The 11,106-nt window shown below is 63.1% G+C and overlaps 1 protein-coding gene across 1 annotated transcript in view; it reads left to right on the plus strand.

Annotated features, from left to right (window-relative positions):
* Positions 1-10,866, plus strand: part of PTPRN (protein tyrosine phosphatase receptor type N) — a 58,429-nt gene extending 47,563 nt beyond the window's left edge. The window contains exons 16-23 of the mRNA XM_038421745.2: positions 59-132; positions 392-469; positions 1,216-1,335; positions 5,914-6,080; positions 8,542-8,595; positions 8,932-8,996; positions 9,284-9,357; positions 9,859-10,866. Coding sequence (XP_038277673.1) covers positions 59-132; positions 392-469; positions 1,216-1,335; positions 5,914-6,080; positions 8,542-8,595; positions 8,932-8,996; positions 9,284-9,357; positions 9,859-9,930 — 704 coding nt within the window. The 3' untranslated portion in view covers positions 9,931-10,866. The remainder of the gene's footprint in view (positions 1-58; positions 133-391; positions 470-1,215; positions 1,336-5,913; positions 6,081-8,541; positions 8,596-8,931; positions 8,997-9,283; positions 9,358-9,858) is intronic.
* Positions 10,867-11,106: the final 240 nt, after the last annotated feature.

The raw sequence follows: 11,106 nt of genomic DNA on the forward strand, positions 1-11,106 counted from the left end.
CACCCTGCCCAGCCCCATCTTGCTCGCTCACGGCTCCCCTTGTGCGGTGATTTCCCAGACGACCACGCGCGGATCAAGCTGAAGGCCGAGAGCAACCCATCCCGCAGCGACTTCATCAACGCCAGCCCTATCGTAAGTGAGAGCTCGACTGGGCCCCATATGCCGGCCCTGCCCCCCAGCCCGCCTGCCCTGCCCCAGGGCGACTGGGGTGTTCCTCAGAGCGGGTTTCTCCCTGTTACACTCGTGTACACACCCCTCCCCCTGCCCTGTACCGACACTCGTATGTGCCTGCTCACCTGGTGCCACCTGACGTGTCCGTTTCTTGGGGGGCCCCCGCTGCACCCCCATCGTGCTTCTGAGGGAAGTGTCTGATGCACTGTCTCCTGCCCAGATTGAGCATGACCCACGGATGCCAGCTTACATCGCCACGCAGGGGCCCCTCTCGCACACCATCGCCGACTTCTGGCAGGTGAGTGCTGGCCACGGGGTGCTGGAGCTGGAACCTCCCACCCCGGCTTTGAGGCATTAGCCCTGGCTGGGCACAGAGGTGCCCACAGCAGGGTGCTGTCCAATGTTCCCTCTAATTTTTGACAGGCCGTGTGTGCAAAAAATGTCTTCTGTGCAAATTGTTGCGCTTCTGTGCAAATGTTTGTGTGCGCAGTGTTTCACTCTGTGCGTGGGGTTTAGGTTCTGTGTGAGCGTGCACGCGCACAGCTTCGAGGGACCAGTGGTGCTGTCCCGTCGGCACTGCCTGGGTAGGGGCTCCCATTGCATCTCCCCTTGCTCGGCTCTGAATCCCTCTCCTGTCAGTGGGCAGACTGGAGGCTTGCTGGGTCACAGGGCCTCAGGCAGGCATGTGTGAGGATGGCGGGTGGGCATCATCTGGGCTGGACCTTACTGTGCCCTGGGGTGCCCCGGTTTCCTGAGCCGGGGCAGGAAGCAGCAGGGACGTGCCCAGTGCCGGCTGCTGGGGACATGCTGGGGCTGCTCCCTCAAAAAGAGACCAGTCCCCTTGCCAAGAGGACCCAGAGGAGTCTCTGGACAGGCTCAGCAGGTGCAGGCTGGGACCCCAGGCTTTGGCTGCTGAGCTCTGCCCTCCGCTGGGCTCCTCGCAGTCCCCACTGGCTCTCCCAGCAGAGCCCCTTTAACGAGCACTCCTGAGCCTGGGCCCAGCCAGCCGGTGCCCACTGGTGACGGCGTGTGCCCTGTGTGCAGATGGTGTGGGAGAACGGCTGCACGGTGATTGTCATGCTGAGCCCGCTGGTGGAGGACAGCGTCAAGCAGTGCGATCGCTACTGGCCTGATGAAGGCTCCTCCCTCTACCACATCTACGAGGCAAGTGGCGGGGTGGGTGGGGGGCATGGCCCATGGGGTGCACTGGGCAGAGCGCAGGCCTGGCTGAGCGTGCAGCCCCTGGAACGGAGCTGGGGCTGGCTGGGCCGTGACTCCCTGGGCCTCTCCGTTCAGGTGAACCTGGCTCTTTGTCTGTGGAGCAGACAGAAGGGGCCTTTCAGCCTGGGATGGTGAGAATAGTGCAGTTGTCTCAGAGCTGGTTCTGGAGTCAGCTAAAGCCCAGGAAGGGAATGGCCCTAAGTTTGTGTCTGCTCGGGAGACTGGCCCTGTAACTAGCTCGCATCCAGTTAGTGTCCTAGCAAAATCCCAGAGCCCAGACAACTCTGGTGCTTGTATTTTGCCTGTTGCTAGTGTGTTGTTGGGAAAGGGTGAAGCAACTCTGTCTAATCAGGGTGAGATCCTAGCCAGGGCACAAGGAGAGCAGAAAGGTGATTTGATTGTGTTACCTACTGAGGGTGTGGAAACCTGTAACAAGAAGGAAAAGATTCCTGAACTTGTGTGTGGCAAAGGGAAGGAGAAGGGTTCTAACCTTTTATCTAGGGAGTCTATGAGTTTGCCTGAAAGGGGATTGTGTAGTAACTCCCACCAAGGAATGGGAGAGATGCTGGGGCATCCATGGGAACGTTGGTGGCTTCGAACTTCTCCAGGTCACCGGCTAAAGTGACCCGCTCAGTTCGGTCTCGAAGGGAGGAGAGATGTGATGAAGCGGGACTGTATCTAGGGGGTGGGATAAGGGTGTATGATTGTTGCAGAGCCCTAGACGGCAGGTGTGTGCAGGGGTCTGGACACAGAGAATGGCCGACACCCTGTTTCCTGGCCACTGATGGCCTGGCCCTACCCCCCTGCAAGGTGAGAGCTAAAGGGCTGGAGAACAAGGAATCCGGTGCCCTCCTGGCCCGGGAAAGGGACAAAGCCCAGAGGAGGGGGGGTGGAGAGAGTTTCAGGTTGGGGCTGGCTGAGGACATGGAGTGAAGTGCAGACGTGGTTGTCTGGCTCACTGCCCGCCAAAATGGACCCAGCTGTCACGGAGTCCTCGGGCGATGCCCTGGAGCTGCTCCCTACGAAGCCAGTCAGGACTCTGGGGAGTATCCTCTCTGTGAGCAGCCTGTCCGCAGGACACACAGCTCCCCCGGCACCCCCCTTCCTGGGTCTGACCTCAGAGCAAGGGCCCTTATCCCCCCACCTAGATACTTAAGAACTGCATATGGGAAACTGAGGCACCCCCACACTATTCAGAGGAAACACTAAGAACAGTCACGTTTCGTCACATCTCTCCCCCCTTTGAGACCTAAATGAGCAGGGTCACTTTAGCCAGTGACCTGGGGAAGTTTGAAGCCACCAACGTTCCCATGGATACCGCAGCATCTCTCCCATTCCTTGGTGGGAGTTATATCAGACGCTTCTAGTTTCCCGCCCTCCCTTAGGTCGGGGCTGGTCGATAGCACTCGCAAGCCGCATGTGGGAAGGTTTATGTTGCCCGTGCCCTTTTGCCACCCCAAAACCCCCAGGGGTCAAACTGGGATCGGGTCTTCTCCCAGCGCTCCAGTCTGGAGGGCTGCAATTCGGGCTCTATGGGTTAAGAGCCCCCATCTTGACCTGGGCCACAGGCTGTTCACTTACAGAACTAGCATGGAGACATCCCTTTCTCAACAACCTTGTCCCCCCAACAAGCTGGCCAAACACAGCCACTTGGTTAGAGGACTGTTCAACTTTCTTAACAGCTTTCACTCCATCTGAGACCTTCTCAGCGCTATCCACACTGGATCCTTCAACAGGAAAGTCAGAGGATCCATTCACAACAGAAAATTTCTGGCTGTTAGGAACTGAAACTTTCTTGATTAAATCACTTTCACACCCTTCAGTTGCAGTAAACTGCTTGCAAAGACTCCATGAGGATTCCTTTCCCTAGGGGCTTTTCTATGCAACAATTCACCCTTCACAGAAATTCTGCCCTTACCCTCTTCACGTGGGGCTTGCTCTAGAGGAACATTTTCCTGAGCAACAACAGATTCTTTCTGGGTCTCACTTACATCCAGTAAGTCTGCTCCACAGACAAAGAAGAGCCGGACACACTTTCTCCTTTCCCAGACACCCAGCTTGGGATCTCATTCCCCTGGTCCCAGCACACAGGGCTGTTCACAGACAACTGCTTGGAGATCAGGGTAGCTCCCTCCACAGGCAAGTCAATACCCCTGACAGACACAGGCACGTTCCTTCACTGTCCCAATTCTCCACCCAGGTAACAGGTAAGGTGCAGGGACACTCATCTGCCGCTCTCCTCGTCTTCTCACCCTGCTGACTAGACAAAGCCATCAGCTCACAAGGCTGCCTAGGCTCATCCAGACTTTCCTTACCAAGCACCTTGCCACTCCCAACAGATCCCCTGCCCTGCCTGTGTCTCCCCACACTCAGCTGGGGTCTCAGCTCCCACTGTGCTCAGCGCTGCCCTTGCTGTCCCAGTGGGGGTAGGCAGCGAGCTCGCTGCTTTCCTCACTGCATCAGAGCCAGCGTGAGCCCCCTCTCCGGTGTGCAACGGGGTGGGGAGCATCTCTCTGTCCCACCCAGCCCCAGGGGGCTGGTTACAGGCAGGCAGGTATCCAGAGCCTAGCAGCTCCTCCCCGCTGCCAGCCAGGTCAGCTGCATTTTCACTGACCATTTCCCTCTCCGCCGATTGGTTCCCTGAATTCAAATTCAAACCCTCGGCCGTTACAGGAGCAGGGCCTGGATCCTGTCCCAAAGAGACACAGTCACCCCACAACAGGGTCTCGCAGCTGGTATCCTGGAGAACGCCAACAACCAGCCAGCCTGGCCCCTCCTGGGTCTGCACAGGGATCTGGGCCATACGGAGGACGAGGGGCTTCATCCCTGGGACCCTCACCCAGCTCACACAGCCCCTCAGCATCTGAGGCTGCACCACCCAGGGCCTGACAACAGTTCTCTCTGTCCCAGGATCTCACCACCCCAGAATGTCTCCCCATTGACCATCACCTTCCGCTCCCACTGGGGGTCCGAGGGGCCTGAGCCCAGGAGACTCCACACAGACATATAGGTTGGGGTCAGGAGTAGGAGCCTGTCCACCTCCCCACCCATCTGCTGACGGAGTCTATGGCCTTGGGACCCAGCAAGGGAGCTAGACACCGGGGCTTTTCCGCAGGGTCCCCCTGGTTCAAATCTCCAGCCTGCTCAAAGGCAGTGAGGTGGGCATCCACATCCCCCCCTTAACCAGGGGCAGCAATTTAGTCTCGGGGTTCCCTGTGGAACTGGCACCCCGGGGTCTATCCCCACTCACCCCTGGGAGGTCCCCTCTGCCTCTCCGCTCCACCATCGCCAGTTCATGCTTCTGCAGCTCTTTCTCGGGCTCTCGCTGTCTCTCACAGTCCTCTTGCTCTCTCGGACTCAGCTCCAATCCCGTCCGCCTCCGATCCCCCGATGGGGAACCCGATCGTGAAGACCCCCGTCTGGTCGGGGACAGGAGTCTTGGGGATGCCTGGCTACCACTCCAGCTGCTCCCAGATCCTGCTATAGCCCCATTGGGGTCAGGAATCTGCTCCTTAGAGTGGTCATCCTCCTCCAGCTGCACGATTAACTGTGCTTTGGGGAACTTTCCAGTGCGCAACCCTCTCTTTTTGCACAGGGTTACAATGTCCTTCTTAAGGAGATGGTGACAGGCCCTCACTCTGCTGTTCCCAAGTTGCTGTGGACTCTCAGGCCTGTGGGCTCTCAGCTCCCCACGGTTTCCAGGGAGAACCCCTAGTGCCCCAGCCCTTCTCGAGGTCTCCACCTCTTTGCCAGGGTCCAGCTGCAGACTCCTCCATCCCTGGGACCGCTCGCTGCAATCCCCAGGGGAACCCTGTTACTGCAAAAGTCCTTCTCTCTCCCAGGGCCAAGCCGCAGGCTCCTCCACCCCTGAGACTGCTCACTGCAGTCCCCAGGGGGACCCCATTACTGCCCAGTCCTTCTCGCTGGTCACACACTCCCAGGGGTTAACCGCCCCCCGAAACCGCTCCTCTCTGAGCCTTCAGCATGCCTGGTCCTCGTCAATCCCCTTTCGTTTTACTGCTCCCCAGTCACTTACTGCAGGAAGCACCATTCACGGGGTGCAGTACATCCCACTGCTGCCACCAGTTGTCACGGAGTCCCCGGGTGATGCTCTGGAGCTGCTCCCTACAAAGCCAGGCAGGACTCTGGGGGAGTCTCTTTCTGTGAGCAGCCTGTCTGCAGGACACACAGCTCACCCGGCTCCCCCCTTCCTGGGTCTGACCCCGGAGCATCCAGCATCCTCTGCCCCTCTGTGCGCTTCCCACAGCCAGTCCGCCCAGGCGGGGTCCTGGGGGAGCCGTTCTCTGTGTCCAGACCCCTGCACACACCTGCCCTCTAGGGCGCTGCAACGATCATACACCCTTATTCCACTCCCTAGATACTTAAGAACTGCATAGGGGAAACTGAGGCACTCCCACAATATTCAGAGGAAACATTAAGAACAGTCCCGCTTCACCACAGCAGTCCCCGGGACAGAGCTGGGGCTGGCTTGGGTGTGACTCCCTGGGTCTCTCCATGCAGGTGAACCTGGTCTCGGAGCACATCTGGTGCGAGGACTTCCTGGTGCGCAGCTTCTACCTGAAGAACGTGCAGTCGCAGGAGACCCGCACTCTGACCCAGTTCCACTTCCTGAGCTGGCCAGCCGAGGGCATCCCCACCACCACCCGCCCCCTCCTGGACTTCCGCAGGTAAGGGGCAGTCTCCTCCCAGTCTGGCTAGGAGCGGGCCAGGCCGCAGGCTCAGGGCAGATGGGCTGGCAAAGCCAGGCCTGCTTCGGGAGCCATCAGGGAAAGCACCGTTCTGGGCCCCGGGGTGGCTCTGGGAGGGGCTGGTGAACAGCCCTGTATGATGCCCAGTCAGCTGGGGCCCCAGGGGCAAGCAGGGCAGCTGGGGGGCATTGATGCCCACTCAGAGGGGGCTGTGCTTGTGAGTCCCTCGGGGCTCTGTGGGTCAGGGAGGCTGGGGAGCGGGTGTGCTGACTTGCAGAGCTAGAGCTGGGCCAGCATGGGCCGGCCATGAGATGGGGGGGGACCCTGGCAACGGCCCTCGTCCCAGCCTTTGGACCATGGGGAAATGGCGGAGGGAAAAAGCCCTGAATGTCCTGGGGCAAACTGCCCCGAGCAGCGTGGGGCTCTGGCCAAAGGGCCTGGGAGCGCGGGCTGGGGCCGGGGGCCGGTGCCCTGCCCTGCCATTGGCGTGGGATGTGGAAGCGGGAGGAGTTCTGAACGTTCTGGCAGAGAAACCAGGCCCTGGGCGAAGGGCCCGGAGAGACTAGGGTGGGGGCCAGCTCAGCTATGGCAGCTGGGGCAGAGAGAGCTGCTCCTTGGGGGAAGCCCTGCGGGGAAACAGGGGGTCTGGGGGGGCAGGGGATGAGACCCTGGTTCCACACTGCAGATGGGAGCCCAAAGCCTGGTGTGACTTGGGCCTGTGTGCACAGGGGCCTCCCTCCCTGCAGCGAAGGGGGGTGAGTCCTGGGTTCTAGGGCTCTGTTGGTCCCAGCCAGAGGGTCGCAGTCCCTCTGGGGGGCTGCATGGCTGGGGGAGGGGATTGCTGGAGGGGCAGGGCACTGGGCTCTCCAGACCCAGGCTCAAGGAGGATTCTGGACTGGGGGGGTGCAGTGGAGCAGGCCCTCCTCTGGGATCCCGAGGGCTGGGGGTCTGTCAGGACCCCTGCTCTGGCCCCAGGGCTGAGCCAGAGGAGCCCTGCAGCCAGGGCTTTGGCTCAGTGCTTGGGGGGCACTGCAAGAGAGCTAGACCTGCAGAGGGGCCGGTCTCGGCGGGTGGGGCACGGTTACTGTGCTCCAGGCCGGCAGGGAGGTGATTTCCAGCCCCTGCCTGATGGGCTGGGCCCTGGGGGGTGTGGCTGGTGGATACCTGGGCTTGAGGCACGTCTCTCCCCATAGAGACCAGGCCCGGTTCTCGTACCAGCCTCTTGCTGATGAACGGTGCCGCGCGTCTCGGTTAGCTTGGGGCAGGAGTGCAGGCCGGGGGCTGTGGCCATGGGTTCCCCCCTGCGCCTACTGTGGGGAGGTGAGTGGGCGTAACCCACGGCACGCAGAGCTGGGGGAAACAGGGCTGGTCGCGGGCACCGCCCCTCCCTGGCTTCCCCGGGGCGCTGACGGTGTTACCGGCTCCCTGCCCCGCGGGGTCTGCAGCCAGCCCATCTCTGGCTGTAACTGCTGACAGTGCCGCGTCTTCCCCAGGCCACCCCAGCGCTAGGGTGGGGGGTCTGCGTGCGCCACATCTCCGGGCTGGACCGGAGAGGAGGCCCCGCTGCTGCGGCTCCCCCTCCTGCTGCCACCTGGGCCTCGGGGGGGACGGGCTGTGTTTTGAAGCCTCATGTTGGTTGTGTCCATCTGTGCTGCCCCTGGGCCCCTCTGTGGGGCAGGGCCCCACAGCCCGGCTGGGCTCTCTGCGCGCTCTCCCTGCCACTCACGCTGTCTGCCCCCTTCTCTCTCTCGTGCAGCTGCCAGTGGCATTTTTGTGATTTGCAGCTAGTAATCTGGGTCCAGTTGCATAGTCACAAAAGTGAACATTGGCAGCCGTGTCTGCTGCATGGAGCCCGGGCCCCTGGACTCCCACTAGCGCCCCACTTCGGTGCAGAGCGCCGGGCACGGGACACTGCTGTGGGCCTGTCTCCAGCCCCCGCCCCACGGGGCTGCTCCCTGGCAGAGACCATGTGGGGGGGGTTGCTAGAGCCCACGTTCTCCATGGAGCTGGGCTGGAGGAGCCGCGCCCAGGGGCCAGGGCTGGCTCCCCTCCCCACCCGCCTGTGAATGCCCTGGCCCCCTCTGCTGTGTGTGGCCTCCTGCAGAGACGCCCCAGCCAGGCCTGTCGGGAGCAGGGACGCCAGCTCTACCCGGCCGGGCACTCGCCCCAGGGCAGGTGGAGAGTGTGCCCGTCGCTGCAGGAACGGCCCCCGGGGTGAGGCGGCTGGGGCTGAACAGCGGACCGAGTGCATCGCCGGCCCACCATGGAGAGCCCTCGGCTCTGGGTCCTTCCCACTGGGTCGCCAGGCCCCAGGACATGACCCCTGCCCAGCCCTGTGTGAGCCCGGGGCAGGGCTCTGCTCTGGGCTGCGGGGGTCTGGAGGCAGGGCTGGCTGGATGGGCGCTGGCTGCTCTCACCTGCTCTCTCCTTGTCCTTGCAGGAAGGTCAACAAGTGCTACCGGGGTCGCTCCTGCCCTGTTATTGTGCACTGCAGGTAACGGCCCCCTCCATCCGCATTGAGCGCCGCTCAGCCCTGCCCGGGGGGGCCTGGGGGGCCATGGCTGCCCCCCTGCCTAGGGCAGTCTCCATCCTAGCAGGGGTTGGTTCGCTCACGCTGCCCCCTCCTCCTTCCGCGGGACGCCCCACCCAGGCTGGCCTGGGGCCTGTTCCCTGCCAGGGCGGGAGGGGGAAGAGCATATGCAGCACAATGGGGACCCCCGAGAAGCCTACAGTGGCTCTTCCTTCCCCCCACCACCCCCATGCCCTGCTGGGATCCAGGTGTCCCCCCTGTGCAGTGGGTTGAGGGCGCAAGTGTCTGTATCTCTTCCAGTGACGGGGCGGGCAGGACTGGGACCTACATCCTCATCGACATGGTATTAAACCGAATGGCCAAAGGTGAGTGCGGCCGTGGCCCCTCCCAGTGCCCCCCCCAGCCCCCCTGCGTCCAACACGCGTTCCTGGCATTGGATCCCCATGTTGCCTGGTCCTGGCACCCAGCCCCGGCCCCGTTCTCCCTGGTCCCCCCCATGCTGCCCTGCCCTCGGCTCCTGTCCCTCTGGCTGTCTCCTAGCTCTGTCCCTGGATCCTCTGCCCCGCATCCTCCCCTCCACATCCCCTGCATGTCCTCCGGGGCCCAGCCCTGGCTGCGGGCCCCCTCTGACCCCTCGCGTGCTCTGCCCTAGGCGTGAAGGAGATTGACATCGCTGCCACGCTGGAGCACGTCCGCGACCAGAGGCCCGGCATGGTGCAGACTAAGGTGCGCCCCTTCTCCCAGCCAGGCCCCAGGCCTAGCTCCCAGCAGGTCAGCCCTGGGGGCCAGCCCAGCCCCCTGCAGGGAAGGGGCAGGGCCCCCCCGTGGGGCAGTGGGGGGGGCATACAGCCCTTCTCCCCTCTGACATCGCTCGCTGCACCCAGACAGTACCTGGCCCTACAGCCACTGTGCCCCCACCCAGGCACTGGCTAGTGCTCCCAAGGGGGAGCAAAGATCCAGGGCCGCTGGCTTCCTTCCCAGCATGGGGGGCACAATGGGGCTGCCCCTTCCCAGGGCGGCGGGTTCCTCCATTCTGCTGGGGCCAGGCTCTGGGGCCAGCTTCCAGGAAGCAGGGCCCTGCCGCTGGGCAGCCCTGGCACTGGGCGGGCACTGGCCGCTGTGGGCAGCACGGGGGAGTGATGGCTGGGGGGCATAGCCCTGCGCCCTCATGCTGGGCAGGCAGCGTGCTGCTCCGGGGTGGGTCTCACCCTGCTCTCCTCTCGGCAGGACCAGTTTGAGTTTGCGCTGATGGCCGTGGCAGAGGAGGTCAATGCCATCCTGAAGGCGCTGCCCCAGTGACCCGCTCGCCTCCAGCCCCCTCGCGCCCGCCACCTCTCATGTGCTTCGAGCGCCCGCCCGCTGGGGCCGCTCGCCCGTGTAACGTCGTGTCTGTGATGCTGGTCGTCTCCCCCATCCGCCCTCGCCCCACTGGGCTGCCCAGGCCTCGTCTGGCTGCCACCTCCTGCTGGGAGCGGCTGGGCCCGGAGGAGGAGTCGTGCTGACAGCGGGCACAGGGCAGCCTGAACCCGCGGGGGGACGGGGGCTGCACCGGCTGCCCTGAGAGGTTAAGCTGGGACCATGCTGCCCCCCCCACAGCTGCCCCTGCATGCCCAGTGCCCACTGCCTCCTGTGTACAGGTGCCCACGCACAGCCCCTGCCACAGGCTCCTCCCCGTGTGTGTGTGTATCTAGTCACGCTGCCCCCACCCAGCCCCACCGGTACCCAGGCCCTGCCCATGGCCAGGGAAAGTCTGACCCAGCATGGGGCTGTTCTGAGCTCTGCCAGGAGCCTGCACCCGCTGGGCCAGGACAGGCCTGGGAGCAGCCCCTGCCTTTGCTTCTCCTACCCCCAGGAGTTCTGCTGCTCTGTGCCCTTCCGCTGGGGGCGGGGGCCCTGCAGCTCTCGCCAGGCTGGCCCCAACCTGCCCAGCTCCTGTCCCTCCCACTGCCAGTCTCCGTGCCCAGGGGTGCACCCTTCCCCCCACTGTTCCTGGGTCAAGAGGTGATGCAGCTGGAACAATCCTTGCAGGCTGAGTGCCCCCCTGCTCTGGTGATGCCAGGGACCTACCCAGCCAAGCCCTTGAGGGTGGCAGCCTGGCTGGGGAACCCTCCCCTCCCCCCAACAGCCCCTGTGTGGGTCAATCAGCATCAATCGAGCAGAAAAGACATTTCTAGAGAAATATAATTTTGTATCTTGATGTGAATAAAGTTCTCGTGTTGCGTTTGTGCAGCTGCAGCCCAGCCTGGCCTGTCTCTGTGGGTGTTTCCCTACCTGGGGCTGTGCCCCCCACTGCAAGGTCCATCTCGGGGGGGGGGTTACTATGCCCCTCACTGCACTAGCCAGCAGGCCTGTCTCTGGGGGTGTTTCCCTTCCTGGGGCTGGGGGCTGTGCCCCTCACTGCACCCCCCACCCAGGCCCATCTCTGGGAGGGGGTTACTGTCCTGGGGCAGGGTTGTGCCCCTCACTGCACCCACT

The sequence above is a fragment of the Dermochelys coriacea genome, chromosome 11, assembly GCF_009764565.3.
Source record: "Dermochelys coriacea isolate rDerCor1 chromosome 11, rDerCor1.pri.v4, whole genome shotgun sequence".
NCBI lineage: Eukaryota > Metazoa > Chordata > Testudines > Dermochelyidae > Dermochelys > Dermochelys coriacea.